The 27,366-nt window shown below is 40.7% G+C and overlaps 2 protein-coding genes across 3 annotated transcripts; both read right to left on the bottom strand.

Annotated features, from left to right (window-relative positions):
• Positions 1–2,831: 2,831 nt before the first annotated feature.
• mogs (mannosyl-oligosaccharide glucosidase) lies at positions 2,832–11,199 on the bottom strand. Of its 2 annotated transcripts, XM_026360445.2 has the most exons (6): positions 11,101–11,145; positions 10,685–10,792; positions 8,373–8,736; positions 7,334–7,557; positions 6,982–7,175; positions 2,832–5,411 (listed from the first exon to the last, which is right to left on the bottom strand). In XM_026360445.2, exons 3-6 carry the CDS (start codon positions 8,719–8,721, stop codon positions 3,641–3,643), a joined length of 2,538 nt encoding a protein of 845 aa, XP_026216230.1. In that variant the 5' UTR covers positions 8,722–8,736; positions 10,685–10,792; positions 11,101–11,145; the 3' UTR covers positions 2,832–3,640. The 2 variants fall into 2 exon arrangements, with proteins under 2 accessions (XP_026216230.1, XP_026216231.1); XM_026360446.2 differs by lacking the exon at positions 10,685–10,792 and having other exon boundaries at positions 11,101–11,199.
• A 1,027-nt stretch (positions 11,200–12,226) lies between these two features.
• pdcd4a (programmed cell death 4a) lies at positions 12,227–26,729 on the bottom strand. The gene is made up of 11 exons (XM_026360076.2): positions 26,234–26,729; positions 19,821–20,123; positions 19,381–19,478; positions 17,582–17,695; positions 17,257–17,478; positions 16,760–16,857; positions 16,192–16,306; positions 14,456–14,563; positions 13,547–13,657; positions 13,284–13,423; positions 12,227–13,084 (listed from the first exon to the last, which is right to left on the bottom strand). The coding sequence occupies exons 1-11, from the start codon at positions 26,277–26,279 to the stop codon at positions 13,033–13,035; spliced, it is 1,407 nt and encodes a 468-aa protein (XP_026215861.1). The 5' UTR covers positions 26,280–26,729; the 3' UTR covers positions 12,227–13,032.
• Positions 26,730–27,366: the final 637 nt, after the last annotated feature.

Here is a 27,366-nt window from a genome sequence, read left to right as displayed (position 1 = left end):
TATGTTCGCTGAGCTGGTGCTCAACAGCAAGCTTCTGGGGGGCAAAGGCAGGGTAGAGAGAACAGGAGATGCTGGATCCTGGAGGGTATGTTATAGAAAGACATGAAGTATAAACAGCAATTAGGCCAGTGTGGATGATGATGCCAGTGGCAGCTGAATTAAATAGAGACAGGAAGCCTTGGTGTTTTGATTTCTGGGAGAACAAACACGGTTACACCGTCCTGAGAGGGCAGTGATGTCAAAGCTGGAGTTCCATGAACAACATTAACATGCTGTGAGCTAATGAAAATTGACACATTAAACAGTTCATAGCCACTGGGCTCAAGGAACACACAGAGACAGAAAACATGCATTCGTCACAAGAAGCAAAAGTTCACAGTCAGTTTACCCAGAAGCTCTGTTTACATGTATGAGAGATAAAAAAATAAATTAAAAAAAAGTTGGGTCAGAGGAGAGCACACGACACACACACACACACACATAATCATGTGGCTTCAGGACAAAACGTCTGACATCTCCAGATAATATGAACATGCAAGCCCACATACGCACAGAGAACCTGTGTGAGAGCGGCTGTAACGCAGGAGCAGTGATCATCTAGAAATACAGCCTGCCACCATATCTCAAATCTAAATTGAGCCATTAGCATAATTATCCACTTATACTGCTTTAATTCTAAGCAGCTCTCCATTGTAAGTAAAATGATAGCTAAGCTGTGTTCAAAAAGCCTCTTTTCCTCTCACAAATCCCTTATTAATTAGCTCCCTCTAGCATAAGTTCAAAGTTATTACATTCAATACAGCAGCCTGTGCTAAGGGGGGCGATGGGGGGTATTTCCTGTGACTACTGGACAAGTTTATGACTACTTTGCACATGCATAATATTGTCCATCATAAAATGCACTATTTCAACACTGAGCAGTGGCCATTTGGACACCGCATTCATTCCATGCTCTCACCAGCCAATTCACTGTTAGTAGGCAATCACAAAATATTAACTCTATAGAAGCTCTGATAAGGTTGGGATGATATGCAAATGAATACTCCCTGACTCATCTGTTTATTATGCAGTCACATTAGTTAGCTCTGATGCTGTTTGGCTATTATCCCATCTCACTGTGAAAAAAGGGTCTTGGGTGAGGGGGATGGATTGCGCACCGAGTGCTTTAGTCACACAGACTGTCCACACTCTTCAAAGAAATAAATGCATTTTCCACTGTAGTTGCATTTAGGGGATGTGGAATCCATTTCGTGTGAGAGAAACAGCAAAAGGCAGAGGATATGGCTCATCTGTGTCCAAATCCCTTGATACCATGGTTTGCGTTAACAGGTCAAAGGGTCAAATGATGAACTCGTGTCTCCCACAACTGAGCCAGAAGGTAATGATTACACATATCGCACCAGCTTTTGAGCTGTAAACTCAACAACAAATCAGTCAGCTGAACATTTCATGATGATGCTAAAAGATGAGTGTGAAACTCTTCTGAACTTTCATACAATCAATAACTTTGCTGTTAACGTCACAGTTCATTTACACAATCATCAGTTTGCATAAAGCAGAGAAACTGAGGAACACACTGTATATCCTGATAAATGTATCTACCAGTCTGTGGCTTCACAGGCTATCCGCTGTTCTTCTAACTGATAGAGGCTCTATTTTTAGTCATGCAACCTTAATGCACCATGCTAAGCCTTCAACTATACAACTACACATCTAGTCCATTCAAAGGATTCATAAAAGTCTATAGGTCAGAACCCAGTGGTCATGCACACAGATTGAGAATCAGTACCAGTGCTCTCAATATCAGCATTTATATTTGGTGTCAAAGTATTAATAAGAACATTGCCACCGTATACCCCGGTCTGTGAATGTGTGCCACTATATAATCGAGGAGTGAAAAGAATTTGCCATGTATTTACACCATGCCTTTTGATGTTAGCTAATTAAGCACCAAGTCCTCACAACTGCGCTCCATGGAAACCATGCAAAAAATATAAATAAATAAATAAATAAATAACTTGCAGCAGATTGACGTCAGCTAGGGGCCTTCAAATGTGCCATCTGACAAAAGAAAGAGAACCAGGATGCTGTACTTAAGGTCACTGCTGAATCTAGTGTCTGCTTTGACTGACAGAGGAGGGCTGACAACATGTGAGGAGGTATACTGCTTAGAGATAAACAAGATCCTCTAATTTCAATAGTTAAACAAAATAGGTACAGTTTATGTCAATATCTGGAACTGAAGCAAGTAATTCTGCATATTTAGTGATAATGCAATAAAATAACAACATTTCTACTCTTAGCTGTTCATTGAGCAGGAGGTGAAACTATCTTAGCTCAGAATTTACATTCAATTTTTTTAAATTCATGGACATCTGGGCAGTTTTCAAAGAAAAACTAACTGTTGTATTAATAAATTACACTTTTATGTTTAGGCAAATTTTGTTACTGCATTCATTTTCACAAAGTCTGTTCTAGTTACAGTTATTTAAAGCATGTTTGTAAAAAAGTGTTTGCAAAGAACAATTACTGGTGATCTGTCTTATTTGTGAGTGACTGTGTGATAGTTTAATTCATTGCAACTCAAAAAGAATGAAAGATCAATATTATATTCATAGATTGAGAATTAAAAACATCCGGTAAGAAAGAGCATCAGGTTCTGAACCATAACAACCAAACTAATTAGAAAGTAGGGCACAAACGGGAGGCAATTTTCTGTCTCCATTTCAAGCAGACAGTAGCTACAGGCTTTGATTCAATTAGCAATTAGCTTCCATCAATGAAGGAAACACACACAAATATAAAACCAAAAAAAAAAAAAAACAAACACATTATGAAAACAATTATTTAAACCATTTATTGTTTTTAACAAAACAAGACCAATGTCACAGTCAGTGTTGTATTCCCTGCCAGTTCAACCACATGTGGTACGTATACAAAATATGGCTGCTTTGAGAAGCAGTAACTTTAGAAATGTAGAGCAAAGCTGTACAGAGCATTTTTAAATACTGCGACCAACATTCAAATATCAAAACGATCTTTAAGGGACAGAATCAAAGACGTGATAGAATAAGGAAACAAATGGCACAATTAAAACATAATGGCCTTTAACTGTCAAGTGAAATTTTCCCGAATTCCCAATTTAATTTTTCCCATAAATCTCAGGTATCCATTAAAAATAGTCTTTACTTCTAGTGTGAAAGAACAAATCCTCATCCAGAAAGGTAGGCCACCAGTTCCGCGCATGTTAAAAAGAATTCAATGTCTGTCTTTATGTTCCATATTAAAATGATGAAGCAATGAAGTTCAGGCTTGGGAAGTTGTCAGGATTATGATTTCTTTAAGTAAAATGCATCTCAAGTATATAACTGAAGCACTAGACAGTACTTCACTCCACATGCAGCAAAGACAAAGTAGCTGCACCTACACGTGTTTGAAAGTGTTGTTCTGAGAATATCCGTGTGAAACCTGTTATTTTAATTCAAGGTTGAATGCCTATTTTTCAGCTTGAAGTTGTTAGTAGAGTTTATCAACCAGACAACACACAACTCTCTACCTTCACATCTTATGTTGCTGTTGCAGTCACATCCAGATAAATGAAGACCAGCGTCTTAGAAAACATGACACGAAAGCTACAGTATTAATACTGTTCAGCCATCATCAACAATGTCAGTGCTGACCAGCCAGTGAAGGGGTGGCTTCCTTGGCCCCTGCCAGTGCTGTCATTGTACTGTTCCCAGATATAGCCTGTTTCAACATACTGTCTGTAAACATTGTTGATAATGTTAGTCCTGAGATCCTCATAAAGGGCAGATGCTTTCTCTTTGTATGGCCCTTCTGTGTGGCTGTAATGGTGGAGGGCTCTCACTGCCAAATAGTTAATGTTAATCCATACCGGGCCCCTCCAGTAGGGAGCATCATGTTCTGTGTTTCGCTTCATATACAGGGGATCGGCCTTAGAGAGTGAACGCAGGCCGTAGGGCGTCCACAGCTTATTGGAGTCTCTCATGTCTCTGAAGATGTGTTCTAGTTTGGGTGAATCAGGTTGGAGGATGTGCAGTAAGAAGGGGAACAAGCTAACATAACCCAAAGCATTAACATACTGCACCTTAGGGGCCCTGCGCACTGAGCGCACAAGGCGAGCCACAGGGAACTGGTGACGAGGTTGTCCAGGGGGTACGTACACCTTCTCCTGCTGCAAGGACACAGCCTGTGTGTGATTCCCAAAGTCACTGAAAGCATGCAGTTGTTCTGACCAGTGGAGCTCACTGAGCAGGTTGTTGTCACTGAGAACTTGGTGACAGAGTTCGTAATCCTGATGGGGCTCATCGAGGAGGCGAGCTACACGGGCCATGACGCCTGAGGAGAAGGCCATCCAGCAGTATAAATCCACATGCCTCTCATCTGCTGAGGGGTGTGATGCGCGAGGGTAGTCGTCCAACCCAGAAGTCAAGGTCTTTGGATTGAGAAACAGGTTGGTGTCCTTGTCCCGACCACGCCAGCGGTAAGAGTTGGGTAGGAGTCCCGTCTGTGTTGTATTGTACCATTCAAACCATGTTTTCAGTCTGGGGAAGAGACGTCTGAGGAAGGGCAATGTTGGCTGAGATGCTGCCGTGTCTGGATTAGAAGAGAGGTGGTCAATAAGTTCCTGAAGTGCTAAGAAAAGAGTAGGTGGGTTGGCATTCTCGTTCCGCTGAACTACAAACTCAGCTGGGACTTTACTGCGAGCCTCATCTCCCAGGATCTGCTCACGGGGGATCCAGCCCTCCATATTCATCAGGTCTATCCAGTGGGCAATAGCCTCCCGTGTCACCTGGGGATCCCACTTACTCAGCAGCAGCTGGTGAAAGCCCTCATCCCAGAGGAATCCTCTGGGGAAGAAAGAGCGTGATGGTACAGCAGTGAATAAAGCACCTTCAGGATACAGGATCGGGTACTCGTTGTAGGCTGACTGCACTACAGACTGGCCATAGAAGTAGCCTATTCCACCCAACATATTGCTTAGGGCTGCTTTGCCAAATTTAATATGTGCCTGGCTAAAACCTTTGCTCTCAAGCCCAAAAGTCTTTTCAAACTTTGTGTTGAACTCTGCTTTCCTCTTCTCCAGTTCCTCAGTCATGATTGAGCCCACGAGTTGGTTGGGGCGATCGTAAAAGCTCCCAGACTCAAAGAGCACTTCGATCTGGAACGGTGTTTGGACAGTCACCTGATGAACCAAGAAGTCACTCTCTTTCCTTGTGTCAGCGGGTTTCTGTTGGTTTTGAGGGTGGAGGGGCTTGTAGGTGTCTACAGCTATGTAATGCCTCTTCTCACCAGAGGGAGGGCTGTAGACAAACCTGCGGTTCAGACTGTGCTTTACAATGTCAGTCAGCTTCTCCAAGCCAGGAGACACAGTCTGAAGATGGTTGTAACTGAAAAGATAAGAAATTAGTGACTGCCCAGTGTTTTAAAATAAGAAGTCACACAATACTCTTTAAGGTATAGTTTACTAGCAACACTGTATGCTTAGATAGTCTTAGCACACTGTTACTTATACTGGAGATACTAAAGTGACTAGTAATTCAACCTTAAGCTGCCACTTGCACTATGTCTTTCATCTTTCTATCATAAACCATTATTCACACAATTCTGTTTAATTCTATCAGGGCATTCTTTGCCTCTCCATTTTGCTATCTTCATCTTCCATGGCCCTAAAACACAAAAAGGTTTTATCCACCTATCTGAAGAAAACCTTCACTGATTAACAAAGGACATGCTTTCCCTTGGCTCAAACATTGCATATACAGTGGCACGGAAAAGTAAGTGAAGCCTTGATCATAACGCTGCTGGTACTGCTACTTCTATGTAAACTGGTGTCTGGTGCCAGAAAATATCTAGGCCTTTTTACCTTTTTTCATGCATTGTAAATTTATTTTCAGGACATCATATTTTCCTATCAATCTACAAACAACAAACCACAATGATAAAGTGAAATAAAAAAATCTTGAAATCTCTTATTTATCCTCTGCTCTGGCAGTCTAAATTATGGTCAGGTTTGTTTGCCCTCATTTTCTCTCGAGATGAGCCTACAGGCCAACTGAACTGATGGGACATGGTTTAGAAAGGTGCATAAATGTGTATTTAAGGTCCCATAATTCACACTACATGTCTAGAATAATTCAAGCCATAAAATCAAAGAAACATCTATAATAGCAAGTTGTATTGATGGTTAGATCAAGAAAAGCAAGTGTTCTAAGAAGCACAGTGGCGGCAGTCTGGAACCACCAGGAGTCTCTTCTAAACTCATTAACTGGAAAATAAGGATCATTATCCATGAAGTGACCATGAACCCAACAGTCACTCTTACAGTCCAGGAGATGAGAACCCTGCAGAGACTTACCCGGGGTAAATGACTATATTAGTAGTAAATTACTTTGCTGAGAGAGATTTAATTTTTTTATTTTTCATGTCAAATTAAACTTACAATGCAGTAGCTCATGTGAACTGTGTGTGCATATTAGAATTTATGTTAGGAAAACCTACAATCCTAATGTGTTCACAAATTGATGAAACAAAGGTTGAAAGTCCTGCTTTTGCTGCCATCTAGCGGTAGCATTGTTTTGTTTTTTACCCTAGTATTAACGTAGGATCACACTACAGTATTACGTGGCACTACTACTGAATATCATTCAAAGTGCAGAAGACCAGGCATCTAATACTGTGAATCTATGACAGATCTCCTTTGGAATCATCAAAAAATGGCTCCATGCTCTAAGAGATGTGGTGTTTTAACATATTACATGTATCACATGTACTTTCATTTAAGGCTTGAGGTTTATTATTAAAATTACACTGTGAAAGCAGCTGCACCATATTATCAAGATTTACCTACATATTTGAATTACCATTGTTGCAGACAATGTTCTTTGCTGATTGCCTTCTTAATACAACTGAACATTTAGATTCTATAGTATCTTTTTATTTATTTTTTTTATCATTTACCTGGCATATTTGGCGCCGGATAATTCCCCTGTTACAGGCTTGCGGAAGGTGATTTTGAAGTTTCCAAGCTCCTCTGAGAAACCAGTGATGGATGCAAGTCGGTTTCTCTCCTCCACATGAGCCTCCAGTGAGCCCTGTGTGTCTGCTGCTGTGTACAACATCAGGGAGATCACTGGTGCTTGAGGTGCAGAGTTCTGATAGGTAAAAAAGAATGAAATATGCATTTTATAAGCATGTCAAAGACAAAACTTAAAATGCTACCATTAATTACAGTACTTTTGGGTACAGTCTGGGTTATGTAGGGAAACATCTGTTCATAGAGTAATGCTATAGAAACAAAGTCAGGACTCACGTGCTGCTTGGCAGTGATCCTCCAGGTCCAGTCCCCTCCATGATCCCCTCCTATTCTCTTGACAAACTCTGTGGTTAGAGTGAAGTCATTGTCTCGGATTTCCTGGACACCAAAGTTGACCCCATCATGCATCAGCCAGCCGTAGCCTTGCAAACGATCCCCCTGCTCACAAGTGTGCCTCAGGTTTACGTCCACGTCAGAAAACTGACGCATCCACATCATACCTGACACAATGTAAAATTTACATAATTAAAGCAGATTTGTATGGAAAACAACAACTAAAAAGGTAATTCTACAAACTTACTGGCTACATGCAGTAAGTTACCAGCCAATTGGGTTTTAAAAACAGCAGTGCTCACTCAATATTGGAAAATGTACTGTCAACTAACAATGTTGGTCATCCAAATTGGATGACAGGGTAAACAGTTGAAGTAACTGTAGCCAAATATTACTTGAATTTGACAAGTGCCTGGGCTCATTTCCCACCCTGTTCCTGATCTACTGTAATTAAATACTGAAGATCTGTTTCATGCAATAAGGCAAATATTTTTATCAAAGAAAACAACTAAACATTAGAGGGAAAATCCACCCTAAAACAGTATATAGTATATAGATGACATAATCACAGAAACCGCAATTTCCCCAAGGGGATCAATAAAGTATTCATTAATAAAATTGTTTCTGAAATTAATACTACACACACACACACTATACTGTTTATACAACCCTAAGATTTCTTTTTATAGCTGCATTATTCAATCAAGTGAAAATATTATAGATTTAAATGTATTCATGTTATACATGTTTTCACAGAATTCAGCCTTATAATTAATATCTATAGAAACTTGGGATCTTCAAAATAATTGCAAGTGATTATCTTTTGATTCTTTCAGTATCATCCAGCACTATCTATATCCTACTAAAATCATAGGTTATGTCTCATTTACATTATAAAAATACCACAAGATTCCTCTAACCCAGTTCACCACAAATCACTGAAATAGCTGGAGCTCATTAGTTTCAGAATATGTCAACATACCTGTCACAACTGACAAGGGACTCCTCGTTTTCATACCAAAGTAGACCTGAGGCCTGTATGAACCCCAGAACCTTTCTGGGGAAACCTTGGCACTGGTGCTATTCGCATCCAGGACAGGAGGTGATGGATGCAGAGTCACCACCCGCTTGGCCAGGCTGGACCGCATGTAGAGTGCATAAAAGAACCAGATCAGGCTGAATATGCAAAGTCCAATGGAGATGTTGATGAACATTTTCCCAATATCAACTTTCTTTTTCTTCTCCTTGCGATGAAATGTAGAAGGCTTCTCATCTTTCCTTGGAAGAGGAGCAGCTTCACCAGTCACCACCCTCTTCCTCTGCCTACCCATCCTGCCCTTCTGGTGCTAGAGACAAGAGGAGGAAGATATTTCAGTATAGCAGTTTTACATTAAGGTCATGGTGTGTTTTAAAGTGAACTTTCTTATGCACCTTTATTAATATGCACCTGTACTGTAATGCAGATTTGTTTTTTTACTGTTATTTATGAAGACAGAATAAACTTCACAAGTAGGTACAGCAATCTTGGAAACAGATGAAAGCCTAAAAACTCACCATACATTTAAGAAAAAGAAAAAAAAAAAGAAGGAAAAGAAACATCTTAAAGAAAACTGGACATAATAACCTTCATGAATAAATAAACTAGCAAGTGAGAGTATGTTGTTTCTGTGGTGTACCTTCAGGCCAAGCAGTGGTTTGTTCATAAACATAAAAAAATATTTTCACATGCTCTCATGTGTTTTTAGGGGTGTAATGGCAATGCTATTGTTTGTATGGCCGCCCAGTTGCAAACTGGGAAGTTCTGGGAGTCTCTAGTATATGAGGAGCAGCTTTCTGTTCTTATGGTAAGAAGACCTATGAGTTATATTTGTCTGTGAGCTTTCTATGCAGAAAACAACACAGTGACTACACAGAAGGCAGCAACAGCTCTGGTGCTCTGTGGTTGTAGGTTATCTGTGTTTTGGGAGCAGTCAGAACCCAATTGTCTACCACCCCAACAGCTAACCTCACTGTCTCTGTAATTAAGTTCTCCAAGTCATGATGTCTACTGTTGGGTACTAATGTATGAAAACAAATTTTTCAATTTTTCAAGGAACATTTTTATTATTATTATTATTATTATTATTATTATGTTTAAAGATAGGAGAGGTTGTACAGTTTGCATTACACCCATGTTATCCTCTTCCAGTTGTGTGTGTCACATAACAATTTTCAGTCAATCGTCGCCAAGTGATCACACCTGTGATATAAGTTAGGTTAGCTCAAGATGGAGGCATGAACTGAATTATGGCTCAATAACTGAGATCTGAACTGCACATTTGGAAAACACTCCTATTCTGAAAAAGATGACTCGCTCTCTTCAGGTTAAAGGAGAAATCCTGCCTCAAGTGGATGAGTTTAGGGATCTTCCACCCATGAAATGTAAACCTAAACATGGTCATGTTTGAAACATGTCAAATCATCTTGTTTTAAAAAGAGCTAAAGTTAGCACGAAGTAGTCAGGGTCATTAGTGAGAAATAATTTACTGTCACATTGTCAAATTGCAGATTATTAACATAATGTCTCCTTGAATGGGTGGGCCGGTTACACCACCCTGATGTGTAATACATATACTACAATTAACCAGATTATTTATAATACAAGAATACAAGATTAATGTTTAATTTATTCATAATTTTGTTTTCAAATGAATTTAAAAAAAAAACAAAATGCAACGTAGTATGTTAAGAATTTCATCTCTGTTAAGGAGGAGCGATTATGTGGTCCTTTTTTTTTTTTTTTTAGTTAAACCACACTTGCAGTATATTTTTAGCTTTATGTTCCAAATATTACCTGGAAATGTATTATTATTATTATTATTATTATCAAATGAGCCTCACGTCATTTACTGCAATGTGTATTAAGCTATTTAACGTTAGTTACAGTTCTGTCATGTTAGGCAGGAAACTCTCATTATCTAGCTAGTTAACGTTAATCTTGCCTTGCATCCTATCTGATGGCAGAAAATGAGTTTCTACTGATCAGCTGTTTGATGAATTAAAACCACTTTTAGCTTTAGGTACAAACAAATCAAGCGGCTAATGCGGACACCTGTTTTCAGCCTGGCCGCTAACGTTACGCCCCGGCAGTGCAACGCTGCCTGCAGGCTGCACGCCAGTAGTAACGTTACCGCAGTATTGTCCGCAGTTTTAGCGATATTGACCAGACCAGCCGTCGCGATATAATGTGGCTGCAATTAAGCAATATCAGATTTTAGTTCTAGCGTAATTTTCATTCAGCAGCTCAGTACTAACCTGTCACAACAGGAGCAGCTCAGTGGTTCATTCTTCGTTGCTAGCTAACTAACTAGCCACTTCCTGGTTACTACGCGCTTCCACTGACGTGTCCTCTGCTCCTTTGTGCTGCGTTCACGAAATGTGTAATATTAACGATGAAACCATTTTAAATAATTCACATTTTACAACTTGTCATAAAATGTGTGTATAATGCTGTCATTCCAACGTAAATCTAGTTAGTCTGCTCTGTAGCATAGCTATGCTATCTACCATCCTGGAAGATTTCTCTCCTATTACTAGTACCATGTGCAGTTTCATAGGAAGGAAGTAAAATAACGTTTTGAATACACTATTTAAAAATAAAGGAAAAGTTCCAAGCTCTAAAATTATATTCAGAAAAATGCAACTTCAACCCAAGCTCTCACAGATCTGACCTTCTCTTTGCCTTGAAACGTATCGTCTGATTGTCACAGTGTCACATCCTGAGGCGAATGGCTTTGCTCGTTCGGATGCTGGCGATTACGGAAAAGGAGAAATGACGGGAACGCGTCACGGCTGTGACGTCATGAACTCCGCACTGTTACGCTGCTGATGAATAAACTACTGACGAGCATGAGCTGAGAAAGAAAGAGCACATATGAGGGTTTAGAGGGAAATGTGTCATTTTATTGAAATATATAAAATGAACTTGTTCTTTGGGGCAGTGTGTTGTGAACAATTTGCTGATCCAAAATAAAGCAATAGTACAAATATGACTGTATGAATACAAAACATTGACATTATAGCCTGTATTAGATAGAGGATAGCTGCATGCATGAATGAACGTATCCTGTGAATTACACCCGTCTTCAACTATCAACCATTTAACATAAATTTCCCTCCATCAGTTATTTACACTTTATGTATAATAAAGCTGTGATATGAAGACACACAGCTAGGTATCTTTAACTGTATGTACCATCATTTTGGGCCAAGAGTCAGAGCCTTTTGACCTTAAACCGCTTTTCATTGTTAGGTTTAACATCTACCTGCCATGACAAAGTCACAGAGTAAAATGAGAAACTGACAGAAAGGTTCAAGTGACAGACAATGCTGAAATATACATTAAGGATCACAGCTGATGACTGATCAACTAATGATGTACATCTCTACTACAATTGCCCAGTCATTTATTCCTGGTTACTCTTTCACCAATACTGCTGGCATGAATGAAAACAAACAAAAGAAAAAAAATTACAAATGTATTCTTCTGTTGCCTTTTTAATTAATGAAATATATATTTCTTATCCACATTTTTAACTTTGGTCAACATTTTAAAACTGTTAAACAGCAGAAAAATCTGAATAAGTTTAGCAAATTAAAAAAAAAACAAACAAACAAAAAAAACTGGGGTTGTCGTTTCAGACAGATTTCAAGTTTAAGGACAATTTCTAGTTTAATTCTGCTCTACAATAGACTTGGTTCTGTATTTTAAGGTAACCTGTCCAGAACCCATTACTGACCATGTGGCTATAGACTCAGTAAGTGCAAGCAAAGTCAGAGTGCTCAAAATATTGCTTGTTTAATTTTTTTTTTTTTTTAAAGCATACACAAACCTCAATTTATTCTTATTATGAAAAATGGATTCATATGTATTTTGCCTAATGCAAGTTTCAAATAAACACCCAATCAGTGCCCCAACACATCTTGGTTTGACTGCTGTGTTTTTACAAAGTGAAAATTTAGCCTCGGACCAATATTCAAAAGGGAAGAACAAAGAACAAAAACTCTGTTCATGACTGATAAAAGGAACCACTTGAACCAGAATATACAGCACATGATGCCCTGGAAATAGTTCAAATCATTTGTGGGAAAATGTTAGATCCTTGTTGTTGAGATCACCGGCTGTACAGTATGACCTGTCTGTTAAGTGCTCCCCCCCCCATTATAGCGCATAACATGTAAATCAGAGGCATGGCAACAACTAAAAGAAGAAACAAAGAGTGAAGCTGCCCAAAATTATCTTCCTCAGACCCAACCTGTCCACCTCTCTTTCTTCTGCAGCGCTGATTTTAATTATTCTTGACAAATGTTTACAAAGACTGAGGCAAGAGGGGCACATCACCCCAGAAATAAAGAATATTCTTACAAAAAAAAAACAAAAAAACAAACATCACAAACAGTGAGGTGAAGGGAACTGAACGCCCAGGCCACTCTTCAGTCTACTTTCACTGAGTAGTAATGACAACATTATCAGGAGAGGAACAAGGAAACTTTAGACCGGCAGCATGTCTGCTTTCAGGAGAACATGCTGCAGCAGAAACAGGGTGTGAGAACCTGTAGACACCCCCTCCTCCTCCTCCTGCTCTTCCTCATCCTGTTGTGGATTAGTTCTTGATCGCGCCTCCATCTCCTTCGCTCACAAATCGCTTTCGTCCTCTGTCAGAGAAATGAAGTTTGAGAGACATGTCAGTGTAACTTCACATTACATCTTACAGTGTGTGTGTGAAAAGACCAAAACATCAACCAATAATGATTTGATATGACATGATCCAACTTGTGTAATTCTGTTTTTTTCTGTGCCATAGAGCTCTGTTGGAAGTCAATGTTGTGAAATGGTTATTATTGCCAAGCTAACCTGGAGGGACAAGCATCTCTCAGCTGTTTGGTGATGACAGACTCCTGATAGCAGAGATCCACAAAGGTCTCCATAATAGAGTGGGCATGTGGCACATCAAGGCTGATTTCAGGGAGTTCATCGTAGACACGCTGAAAACCCTACATGAAAAAAAAAAAACAAAAAACAATGTTTAAACAGGTTAAAAGTGTTTTAAAGATATTAAATAACCTCCTGCATACAGAAAGCCATTACTCCTTTTAGGTTAAACTTAAGGGACCCACTCTGTTCATCTGATCCACAGTGATGAGGCCTGTTTTCCAGAAGGACTGCAGCAGCTTTATCATCATATGACTGGCGGTGTCCCCTGTCGACTCCAGCACCATCACTAAAGCCTGAAAAGCAACAATGAAATGTAATCCAGCGTATTAGACACGTGTCTATTCTAAAGTAAAACGTACAATCTGTGATCATCAGAACACATTGCTTGTTTTGTTTTCTCCCCCAGTGGAAGTTGCATATTTACCCACATGGTGGCAGTGTTTGGAGCCACGTTTGAGGCATTTATCAGACATTTTCACAACACACAGAAGGACAAGGTGTAGTTAAGGTAAACGACAGGACTACAAAGCACATAGCAATACTAATATAATAATAACCACACATTTTAAAGACAGTATGAGGCTGATGTTGGTAATGGATACATGGGAGACAAACGAAAGAGTCATTGCCAAACACACACTGTTCTTGGCAGGAAATAGAAATGAAGATTAAAAAATCTAAGGGAACTTGTTATGCTATATGTTATATATGTTCTACTACACTAACATTACTGCTAATCATGCTCATTTAATCTGTCCCGTTCTCTTTCTTTGATTCGTTCGGCACTTGCAACAAAACCTGGAAGCAACAGCTTCTGTCAATCGTATCTGTTGTTCTCGGGTTTCAGTCATTCTCCGGGTGTGTTTTGCGGTGGAAAAACATTTTTGTTTTCAAAATGCTATGATCGACGAAACTCCCAGGAAACTACGATTGGTCAAGTTTTTTGGCAAAGTTGTAGTGACTGGACAAAAGTGCAAAGTTGTATAGAATTCATGGAGTAGGTTGAATTTGCTTCAGTTGTTACAACATCAAAATTTTCTGGATGGACTGTTTATTTCTAGAGATTAAAGGAACGTTCAAGACGGACGTACCTCATAGACCAGCTCATGGTGGAAGTGGGGAACTTCAAGGTCCCGCAGACAGTGTTCAGCCTCTGACACGTCTCCTGATATCAGGTACTCTTTAAGCAGAAGGTTCATCTGGAACACGCAAAATAAATGGATAAGTAAAGAAAATGAATGGTGGGATTTCTGAATTTTTGCACAGTAAGCTATTAGCAGTGGGTGTAAACTGCATCAAACACAACTGGGGACATTTCTGTGACTGCACAATCACCAAAATGAGCTCATCTGTCTGAAGTCTGTTAATGACCATTTGCTGCAGAGTTTTGCTAGCATGACTGCACAAGGTTTAAAACAAACAAAAAAACACAGAGACTACCGTTTAGCTTAAATGAGTAAGAGGTAGGAAGTAGATATGCAAACAAAAACTATTGAGGCCAAAAAGTGTTTCACATTAGTGTTTTTATGATACATTTCACAATAATATGTTATAGTAAGGCTGCTTTTCCTGTTCCCACCTTTGTTCCCCAGTATTTATTCTTTCCCTGTGAGCCTGGACCATCTGTGTTCTCAGGACTGAACGCAAACAGACTCAGAATTCATTACACCTAAAGTATTTTCATAGAGCTATATGAGGGAATTTACTAGAGCAATAACCTGACCTCCTTGAAGAAATATGACCTGACACACATGTTGATCCATCTCAGAAAGAGAAAAAAAACATTTCCTACTATTTGTTTATGTGCTTCAATCTTTTAGTCTTTGCTTAACTACTCAGTATTGCTTGGTTATGTCACTCTCACTGTGCAGCTGCACGTACATCGACAGGCACCGTTTCAATTAAACCTATTTATGGCACAATTAGTCACTCCACTTGGAGGTTTGAGAGAAGCATGATTGATGAAAGGAGTTCAAAACCCTCTGAGCTACACCAACATGTCTAATTCACCGAGCCAAGGGAACGTGCGACTGCCTGAGTGTCAAGAATAACTTGGCAGGAGAGAAATGTAATGCGGACAGAAAGGGTTCTTGAAAAGGAAAGGATAAAGAAATTGATGCTGCAAGTACGAGGATGGCAATAGAGAGAGAAGACTGAGAGCCGTGAGTGGGTGAGGTCTTTTGTTTCCTCCAGTTCGCTACGCTGGCCCTGTGGCTGCACACAACCAGGCAGGAAATCAAAACTGGACACGACAGCCTGAAGGTCTGAGGGATACTGAGTCTTATATAATGCTGTATGACTGAGGACATACTGACAGACCAATCTCGCATCTCTAACATTCACATAATCACTTAAAATGTTGCATAATGTACAATTTCAAACAACATGTGCACTTCAAGCTCCCACACTATTCACACCCACTTCAGCACGAAATACTCCAGAAAATCAAGATCATGGAACAATATTTATGAGCTGAGTGTGTGTGTGTGTGTGTGTGTGTGTGTGTGTGTGTGTGTGCACGCACAGGGTGTGTTTCAGTTCAAGGCATGGGTGTGTATCTGAGTTGGCCTTTCCTGCACCGTCGCTTTTTGCTATTCCCACTTCTCAGGGGGGAAAAAAAGTGTTCTGCTGACACAGCAACATAGCAGAGGGCTGGCCTGTGGCTCTCTACCCAGCCTGCATCGCTGCCTTCTGTTTACGTTACATAATGTCAAAGAAGCATAGAGTGTCAATACAAAACGCTCAAACCTCAGGTGATATTTAACCGTTTTGAATATGGAAACGTGCAAGTGTCTCCTCAGTTTGTCGTTGTTTGGTCTGAGCTCACCTCTTTGACGAGATGTTTGACAGGTCTCAGGCCTCCACCCACACCCCACACATTATCCAGACGAACCATCTTCCTCTTCATGGTCAGCAGAACCGCAGCACGGTCTAAAGCCACTCTGGCGGAAAACAAACAGTAATTTAAGACCAAAATCAAATTAAAGCATCATATTTTGTGCAAACATGGGCACCAAGTGTGCACATTAAATCCAATTTGTTTGAAAATGTATCACAAGTCTGAAGAGATTTACTCAATTTAGTATGGAGGTCCAGAACAGCCACGATAACACCACAACACAGATGTTTTATTCCGTGTAAACATTATTTGACAACCACACTGTGCAGCAGGAAAGGGAGACATCTGTTCTTCTTTAAGAAAAAAAGAAGTGAAAAGTAGCAGCTTCCAACACAGAACCAGGAAAGTGTGTTTCTGTTGCTTCTTTAATCAGCTGTTTGCTCATCTTTCCACATAATTAACTGAACAGATTCAAACAAGAAAACAAAAATGGCATTTACATTTATTTTAATTTTTTCAATAGGCTGCAGACATATCAACTTGTGTCCTGGCTCACCTGGCATGGTCACAGTCCACTTTGCCCTTGTAACAGTCCAGGAAAGACATGGGCAGGACGTGATCTGCAATGGCTCTGGCTATAAACTGGCCCAACATCTGAGAGGGACAAGAGAAAACATCTTATAAAGCTTTAATGATCAAGTTCAATGCGTTGACAACATGACATTTTAAAATGCAGAAACAATTGTGCTCTAAAAATGTGAGATGCTCTCACAGAATAAGCGAAGCGAGTTACTTTTAGCAAAAATGCTAACTAACATTATCTGAAAAACCCAGCGGAGTTCAAAAGAAAAGCACTCCTGAAAAACACACCTCAGTAATTTCGCTCCTCAGTGTCTGTGTGAGACTGAAAATTTTGAGTTTTAAGTTGAACCTCATGGGATGTTTGTGCACCTGACTGCATAAGCACCGACCCAACCTCTAACTCCATCTGCACACAGCACAGATCCACTAAACAGAAATCTGGAGGTCTGACTGCCACTTCATCAGATCTACCTGTGGTGCCTCTGGTGTGTCCAGAATGAGGTCTGGCAGCTCTTTGAGCATCTTGTCGAAGGCGCGGCCCATGTCGCTTTGTGACAGCAGCTTGCCTGTCAGATCAGAGAGCAGGCGGGAAGTCAGCTCTCTGTGGCTGGCCTTTCCTTCAAGGGACAGGGACACAGCCACGGAGGAGAACTCATACTTATGTGGGCCCAGGTTGAGCTCCTTCAGCAACATCTGACAAGACATAAAGGAAATGTGGTGACTTCAACTTCAAATCAACTCATTCCTAATGAGCATGAGGAAAGAAAGAGAAAATGCTTCATCTGAAACCAGTTACCTCAACTTCTTTTGTGTCTCCATGTTCAAAGTACTCCTGTACAATTGGGTTGACCATTTTTTCCAGTTCCTTCTCATCCACCTCCGGCACAACCGTTTCATAGACCGTGTCACCCTGTGCAAGCACAGACACATCATCAGTGAGAAAAGTCCATCCACATGCACAAGTATGCACACGTGGTGGATGCACATTAATTAATGCAAGTGATTTTCATATGCCATTGGATATCCAGCAAATCCCATCTGTATATGAGCAGTAATCGATAATATGTATACACTCGGTCATAATAAGTCCTGTCAAAGGAATCTCCTTTCAAATGCCTGGTTTTATCAGTCCCTGTCCTTCCCTCCGGTGATGCAATCTCATAACTTCTCAATTGTGTTTCAACATCTACATTCCTGGATGCCAAGAAGATCAGTCATAACCGGTCCAACAGACTTTCAGGGTTCTGCTGTCAGGAAAACAATGCACTAATAAAATGATCTGAAAGAGCCTAGCAGTTCAACACGGGAAGAACCACTTTCCACATCGTGTAAGATTAGAAAGTTACACCTAATTATCCATTTATTGTTGTTTGCACCTCTTCTATGAGTAAATCGTTAGTATAAAGGCAGAAGCCCAACATCCTGATTCACTTTCCTGTTTCTGTTAATGTTACATTAAGTGACTGTTGAATGTAAAAGGTGATGAGAGACCTAAATGATCACTCATGGACAACTACAGGGAACTTTAACTGAGCATTGGTCAAACAAGAGACGTTGTAAGCATGCCTATCTCTACAAGGCTACCCAGTTTGTTTTTATACTCTGCCATTTTCCCAAGCTCACAACAACCCTTTACACTCTGAAATCCTTTATCAGGTGATCCCCTCCGTACAATTTGCCCAGCTGTCTGCATATGTCCCGTGTGTTTTCCTGTACCACTCTGTCCTATTCCCCTTTCAACACACTGACATCTGACCACTGTGTACCTACAAAATGGCTTTTATTCAAACTTGCTCTGCATTCAGTCAACGTGACCATTCACAGGAGACAAACTCTGCCTTTTGCACCACACAGAGCATTTGCCTGATAACGGGGTTAAAGATTGAAAATACTGTTGACTGTCATGGGACAGAGCCATCTGGATGAACAACCTTGGGAGGAGGCTCCTTGGACAAGTCATGTTGACATTATGCATGCATGTGAATAAATAGTCAAGTATTTCCCAGTAGATTGTATATAATTATATATGTTGATAGACTGTGGACAGAAAATTAAAGCCATACAAGATGATGTATTTCTCTCTCAGTACATGAGAGCATTACATTGTGTAATTCATTAGAGATGCCAGAGGGCAAACACTTGTTGTCTGAATGTGAACAATCAGTATCTTGTTCACAGAGTGAAGCGTCTTTTATATTCAGTACATCACTACAGAGGCAGCCCTCCAACATCAGTTAGCATGTTTGTTTCACTACTAAAGTTGTGACCCAATACATGGCACAGCTGTGATGTCAGTCAGGTCTCCAACCTGTGACAGCTGATGCTAAAGTAAAGCCAGGAAAAAAAAAAAAAGAAAACTTCCTGCTTTATCTGCAACTATGCAAATCATACAACTATATTTTCAAGCAAAGTTCTCATAAGTAAAGATGCACAGCTTTTTGTTAGAATACTTGTGTGTGTTTCACTTTTCACAGTACACTATATCCTCCTTATTTCTAAACTTTTAGAAATATAATCCTCCTTCCTAGATAAACACGTGCATAAACTGTACGACCTGTCCTAAATCCAAAGAGACACAGTCTGCCACTCACTTACCTGGGCAAATTCATCATAGTTGGGGTCCCGTGCATCAGGCTCCTCAATTTCATAAACCATCCCAGCAGCCCCCCAAACGCCTTTACCACCTGCTCCACCTGCAGACAATCAGATGGGCAGCAAACCATAAGGGAATCTATAGCATATCATTTCTAAGATGTATTGCTCCAAACATATAGACGTATGTTGCAGCTAATGAAAGGCAGGTCATAAAACACTTTCAATAAACTAGTTTTGCTGACAACTATCAGCACAAATACACAAACCACAGTTGCCAGAAGCTCTCAGCGTTTCATAGTCACCACCTTTTCTACTGAGACTGAAGCTGTCTGCTCTTTGCCATCATCAAAAGAGAAAGAAACCTGGGTCTACAGAGCTCTACTACAGTGCACAGCTTTGTTCCTCTAAGTTAAAGTGTGGCCTGTAACTTCAAACTGTACCTTTCTTTGGCAGGCCTCTGCCCTTGCCCGTCCTGGATTTGCGGTCATTGGTGTTGACTTTGCCCTTTGGACTGTGTGGGTCACCTCCTGCCAATTCTCCTGACTCAGAGAAGGACTCGCTGGTGGAGTTGCGAGATGAGGACTTGCGCAGGCGGCGCTTGGCTTTGGCTTTGAGCCGCGCCTCGTGGAGGGCCTTCTCCTGAGGCGTCCAGTTGCCGTTCACCTCAGCCTCGTTCAGCGCGTCGTCATCGTCGTTGTAGGGACGGTTAGCCTCTGCCACGTTGTCATCTAGTGAGAACATGCCTGGGGCCAGAGAGTTGGAGAGTTTGCCATTAACAACTCTGTTTAAACTGTGCCAGAATAGGAGAGTACTAAACACATTAACATTATTAACATTACTGGACACAATTTGTACATTACATAGCCAAAAGTACGTGGACAACAAATGCTGTGGTTGTGGGTTTGTTTTTCCATTTGCTGAAACCTAAATAAGATCAATGCATCAAAAAAAAAAAAACACAAATATTTATAATATTTAAGGCAATAGTGTTGTTTTAACTTTGTGGCAACAGGATGAAGTCCTTCCTAGTTTCAACATAATGTTACAGTGCACAAGATAAAGTCCATAAAGAAATAAGTTTACAAATCTGATGTGGAGAACCTCTGCCTCATCACCAAACATCATCTTCAGTACTGCTTTGGTGACAGAATTGAAATGAAAGACTAAATCAGTGGAGTTTTATGCAATTATAATTCAGATGAATCAAAGAAATCGATTTAAGAAGCAACTTTTACAAATAATTAAATGAATCGAAACTGCAGCTGACTGCAGGTTTACTTGGTTAATGTTTCTGTCATAGTTGCTCATAAAGCAAAGTCACAAAGCTGATATGTGACAACAACATCATCAATGAATGGCATTTGTTTACCGTTTATTGATTGATTATATGTGTATAAAGAATGCCTTCTGGAGAGAGAGAATACCAGCATACAAAAAAAAAAACCTTAACTTCTTGTTTGACTTTGATTTCTCTGCTCACTGCACATTATTTAGTGGATATTATGCAAAGTGCATGAACATCATCACACTACACCAAGAACTGTAGCTCAGAGCAAAAATACATTCTAGCTGTCACCTCCATTTGTCATGGCTGCACATCAATCCAAAGGTCACATACCTCTCAAAACATAACACAGGAAGATGGTGGTGTAATTTCTCACACACACAAACACACACACAGTCTTGTAACACTCACCAGCTCTATCAGCAGATGTAAAGTGGGTCAAAGTCTCAAGTAACTTAATGTACTATTCCTCTGTGAGAACAAATATTTTTTAGGAATCTAATCATGAGTTAATTCCTGGAGGTGTGGAGAAAAAGAAAACAACCAACAACAAGAAGTGGGACAGGAGTGTCTCAGCAGGCATGGGAGGAAGAAGGGAGCCAAGGGGGAACACATGCTGCAGAAATGCTGACACCAGTTATTTTATTTTATTCCTCCGTCGCCTCGCGATCGGCCCATTGCCGTTACATTGGACGTGACTACATATGGTATGGTTGAGTCCACAACTGATCACATGACATGGCTGTAGGAACGAAGGAAAGCAAGAGGAGGAGGAATGTCTGAGGGTGTAATGAATACTAAGATCCCTCATGCACAAACCCAAACGGCAGTTTGAGGAACTAGATGAGTTACAGATTAGAGGACACGTAGGAAACACAGAGAGGAAGGGAAACAGCCGAGCCACAGATAAAACGAACCATTTAAAAGCTGCAAGGTTGTTCTGTGCTGCAAAAGTCCCAAACAGATTTAGCCTAATTATAATATCTCTGTTGCAGGACAAAACCATCAACTTAGACCTATTCAAAAGTTGCTCAAACTTTCTCAGAGTTAAGTCGGCTCAAGAAAAACAAATGGAAGGAAGCACATTTGAGCCAAAGCAGGATACCTCCCTGAATTAACCTGTAAGAGCAGCACCACACCCTTGGCCTTGACAAAATCTGTAAACAGCCGACCATGTGTCATCTCCTCCCCCTGCTCCTCCTCCTTCCCTTTTGTAGGCCACAGGACTGCCAGCACTTTATATTAGGAACTAACCAATGGCTGCCTGCCAAACACATGAACGGCCAATTGGAAGTAAAAAAATAAAAAGCTGAAAAATGAGAAGGCAGAAAAACGTCAGAGCAGTTCGCCAAGACTGGAGTTGCAAAACAAGCACAACAAAATGCAGCCAAGCTCACTACACATTTAAAAAAGGGAGGCCGCACGCCTCTGGTTGCTACAAGAGTTGTTGATTTAAGATTCACTCTACAAAAGGTAGATCTGCATGTCACAGTAACAAACCCTGCAACGCTGCAGTCTCTAATCCCGCACGCCTACTAGAATACACACAAATGAATACCAAACTACTCAACGGCGTCATGATGGTGTTCAAAACTGCCCCCACAGTCAACTGGTTTAACACACAGCCAGATGCAGGCAGGCAGGGGACCTCTGCTCTACATGCTGTGTGGGAGCTTTCCACAGCCAGCGAGGCCGAACAGCAGCACCGACGTGTTTAATTTTAGTTATGCATACAGCAGCAGTGTTCATGAATGGAAAGGTGGTCAGTGGGACAGAGTTTTCACATGCCTCCCAAGGGACAGACCTAGTTTTCCTAACTGTAAACAAAATGGTAAGCAGGCAAGTAGGAATATGTCACATGCTATTTTTTTTTAAAGACAAAAATGAGTTTTCCTGTCTTCTCTTGCATATAGTTTGTTCTTCTGTTGAACTTTTATTACATTATTATTGAGGAGTTACTGTTATTTAGCCTCACTGATACAAACCGAATAACAGAAAACCCTGTTAGAGTGATGGTAGGCTGAACAGTGGAGCTTCAAAGGGTGTTAGTACTTGGGACAGTCGAAAATGAACCTCTGTGTCAAGGATTGTATTATTTAGGGAACGTGACGTTATCGATGACTTGTGAAGCGTCATCAGAGGCTCCCGCTTCCATGAAGTGCTTCGAAGCTGGTGGGATGTTTGAGATATAAGCAACGCGTCCATGGATATAAGAGTTGGTAATAGGATCATAAAGGTCATTATTCTGTACTACAGCAGGTTCATGGTTTGTATGATAGAGCCATGCAAACACATTACTTTCTAAAGCATGTGGAAATAATGTGCAAAGTAGAAACAGATTTGCATTGTTGACACTCAAAGTTTCACTGTGTTTACCTAGAATCTAACTTCAGCGAGTACATATGAACAAGACCAGTGTCATCACAACTAGTTAAAGCTACTTTTGATTTTACAGTGAATTACAAAAAAAAACACTCAGGTACAAATTCGTAGTTTTCTATACCTTAAAACATGCGTATACAGGGATCTTTGTGAGACTCCTGCATAAATTGTTTATAGTTAGGTGGACGTGGGTGATTTAACGTACACACACCAACAACCCTGTGGAGCTTTTGTGTTTGCAACAAGGGCACACGACGCATTTAGAGGGCTCTGCTCATGCTGTACATTTATATATTTTCTTCTCTTTATTTTTATAGTGCAACATGACACTTCTGGCATTTCGCCTCTTAAAGAGACTTTCAATCTCAGAGGAGCCTCTCATGTAAATAAAGGTGAACTGGATAAATATCCACTAAAAAGAGATGTTCTTCTGCCAACACACACACAGAAATGCATAACCAAAAACATGTGTGATGTCCTCGAAGGTCACGTAAGCATCTGCAAAATGATATAGGGGACTAACGGAGAACAGCCACACTGTATATGGTCCTGGTGGTTATCTGTTGGAGGCCTGTTGGAGGAGAAAAGGGTGTGGACGACTCAGGGGTTTAACTGTCATTACATTTAATAAAAGGAGACGGATGCAATTGTGCTTAGAAACATACTCTAAACTTTCATGTTTATGGTGATAAGTGTTTATATGCACACACATAACAGTAACAGCAGACGCTGTGGTATTAAAGGATAGGTTAGTGTGTGAAACAACATTACGTCTCTTTTTAAATTCACACTATAAGAGATTATTTTACTTAATTTAATGGAAACTCATGGTCTGTAACTGCTGCTGAGCAAAAGCACAGATAAAGTGCAAAGGCAGGTGCATAACAGAGATTACTCTACTCCAATAAATAGTTCAGTCTGATAAGATTTTTTTCTAAATAATCAGCCTATCGCCTCTGCTGCGCTGTAAAGCACTCCTTCTTACAGGTGGTTTGTTCCGCTCCTAAACTGAAGTCTTAATGCAAACGGACGGTGTGTGTGCAAACACGTCTTCACAAATGTATGTGGGGGAGGAAGGTTAACAATAGAAAAAGCTGCAAGACCACAAGATGATATGCACTTAGCGGGCCACGAAGAGTTCAGGCTTGGCATTTATGACAGTGGGCTTCTTCCATCGCGATTACTGAAGGAGTTATATCAATGTTCTTGTAGGCGGGGCGCTACTCAGGCTTTAAATCTGAATTCAGAGCATGTATTACAACATGCGTTACTCCAAAACATCACAGAGTCCACAGATTAACTGTACTGAAACATTAACCAACAAGTCAGTAGGACTTTTAAGATGTTATTTTGAATTTTGGATGTTTACATTGTCAAAATACACAATAAATAAATACAATAAAATACACTGATCTAAAAATTATTGAATTCTTCAAGGATTTGCTTCTGGTGAAAAAGGTTCTCATACTTCACACATCCATCGAGAGGCAGGATACTGAAAGCCAGAACTGTATCTGTCAGGTCTTGTGTTCTGTGTTAAGCTTATTTAATTAAAAAATGAAAAAATGAAGAAACCCACCAAGCAAATTCTAATCATCAGGTTAGAGGTGAGTTTTTTTAAAGATATTCATCATCTTTCATATCAATAACATGTGTTTTTAGATGTTTTTTACTTCAGTCTCCTAACTCAAAATTAATGATCAATGACTGATCAACTGTGGAAAATGCCAATAAGGCTTTCTTTTTGACAAGTTGCCTTGTCTGATGTCGATCATGCGCTGTCCGAGCTCAGTGTCCAGACTGACCCTCAACTTTCAGACTTGTTATCCCCCCCCTTTTCTGTTCAGCAGAGCCTCCTCCAGCTCAGACAAAAGACTCTTTGACAGTGTGCGTGGACCAGCTCATCTGCTCGATCAAGCGTGGCTGTCCTTCCTTGAGAAAAAGAGGGGTTAGCAAAGTTCATGCAGAGCAGCCCCATCTGTGCACTGGGCTGCTTTTAGACGCACACTTTCATAACACACCAGCCACGCACCATGTGGCGTCTCGCATGCACTCCCGTTTATTTCCATTTGACCTCATTTCCAGTGCAGTTTTATGAGAGCACGGTTCAAGGTATTGATGTTTAAATACCTACCACTCCTTTGATACATTATAACCTGCTGGTTTGTCATCTATACGTGTCTTATGTAACGTTGGAAACACACAGCGCAGCAGAGATTATGTAAAGCTCTCCTATTGGCTCTTATAGGTTAGATGTCGACGTCACCATCAGACAGGGGAGAGCTCGGAGCCCAGTGTGCCACGATCACACAAAATCACTGTGGCTTGTGCATGATTTAAATCATTATTCACACACGCTCACACTATACATGTGTAATTATGACGAGTGCGTGACACTGACGTGGAGTAAACATCCGTGGCTGTCGAGCGCATCGAAACTGCATCCTGTTTATTTATTTTCTTAGTAGTGTTTTGTTCTTCAAGCATTTAACTCACCAAATGCAAAGCAAAATATCTTTATTCCATGCAGCAAATCGGGTAATGACTAATTGCTGCGCCTCTGTGCAGATAAAGGTTTAAATACCCAAAGTGACCAAAAAAAAAAAAAAAAAAAAGTTGATATACATGACTGAGGAACCGTGACAACAGAGGCACAGTCAGGTGGGGCAGGATGAGCAACCAAAAACAGCTCCTTGTCTTTCATGCATCTACTGGTTCAGCTGCAAAGACAAGTCTGTGGATACAAAAATGCACCGAGCAGCAGCTGCGCCAGTGTGTGTGTGCGCACACACACGCACACACACACACACACCACGACCAGTCAAAGCGGAAGTAAGCGTTCTCGTCTCGTCCAATCAGAAAAGTGAAAGGGTTAAATGTAAAAGCAGTTCAACAACAAACAGCACGTCAAAGCTGCTAAAAATAAAAATAAAAACACCCCAAACACTTGAAAATGACAAATGGATTTCGGTTCTGGTTGCAGCGTCGACCGTGCGACGCTGCGTCAACGCGCAGCGATGGTTGCACCAGCGCTCCGTGTGCGTGTGTCTGGTTTTAACGGAGCACATGGTGGAGCATGCACGGACAATGGATCAGGGACACAGCAGCAGGCCCAGTGGCAGCTCCCTGACACTTTGCACCGAAAAAAGGGGGCTGCGCAACGCACGGCTCGATTCATTCGCTCACCTTCTGCTTGTGGAGCGGAAGACCACGTATCCACTTCTGTCGCCATGGCGCTCTTCAAATGCTCGATTTAAAAATCCTGACGATCCGCTCCTCCCGTCGAGCTGCAGCAAACCCCCCCCCCAAAAAAAATAAAACTGCAAACCAAACGTCTCCACAACAAGCTGCTGTGTATATTAAGGAAGTCTTTCGACAAATGGCACGTATGGGAACCTGAAGATGTCCTGGCTCTTTAGTTTGGTGCAGCACGGTCTCAGCTGAGACAAGAAAAAAAAAAACAAAACAGATGAAAATGTATCACAAAGAAACCAGAAATGCTGTGGAGTGGATAAGAGAAACGCAAAAAGAGTCGCGCACTCTTCCTGGCGTTTACGCCTGGGAGGAGTAAAAATCCAGAAACCAGCGTGGAAGGGAAAAGGCGCAGGTTAATTAGTCGGAGAGCGTTTCAGCAAACAGCCTGCATGATAAACAAAGTCTGTTTTTAACTTTGGAGAGCGACCCGAGCGGAGTCACGTGGAGAGAAAGGCGAATAGGGAGTGGTGAGTCGGGGGGTGGGTGCTGGTCCAGCTCGTCCAATCGCGGAGCAGGAAGCAGGTCCACGTACAAGACGTCAAATCTAGAATTTACTACACGACTGACAGATAAATAAATCAAGACAGTGGCCGATGTGAAGCTTTTGTTTCCATGGTCTGCAGTGAGTCGCACTAGTCAGACAATACAGCAGATCTGTATATATGTTACAGTAAATTACGTCAGAGTGGTATCATCTTCAGGTTATTGCTGCACTTGATGCAGTATAATAAATAATATTATATAATATAATAAATGACTATTTATAACCCTAAGAAAAACATTTAATCACAGTCTCGCACTATAATGTTATTATAGGGATTAGTGAGATAAAAAAAATGAATAGAAAAGCTGAATGAACAGAAAGGTGTAGTTTGTGTTATTGTTATGTGCATTTGTGTGATTTTCTAATGTCACTGTTCACAATGGTTGCTCCATACACAAACCAGAGACAATAACATTGTCCTTGCTCTGTGTACAGTTGTGAGCCTGTTTATGTTGCTGGGTGACCTCCTTCATTACCTCTCAGGTAAAACTGTCATGCTGTCTCCTATAAAGGCACGAAT

Source organism: Anabas testudineus, chromosome 1, assembly GCF_900324465.2.
Source record: "Anabas testudineus chromosome 1, fAnaTes1.2, whole genome shotgun sequence".
Lineage (NCBI taxonomy): Eukaryota > Metazoa > Chordata > Actinopteri > Anabantiformes > Anabantidae > Anabas > Anabas testudineus.
The sequence above is the reverse complement of the archived record's forward strand: the minus strand, read 5'-3'. Positions and strand labels throughout refer to the sequence as shown.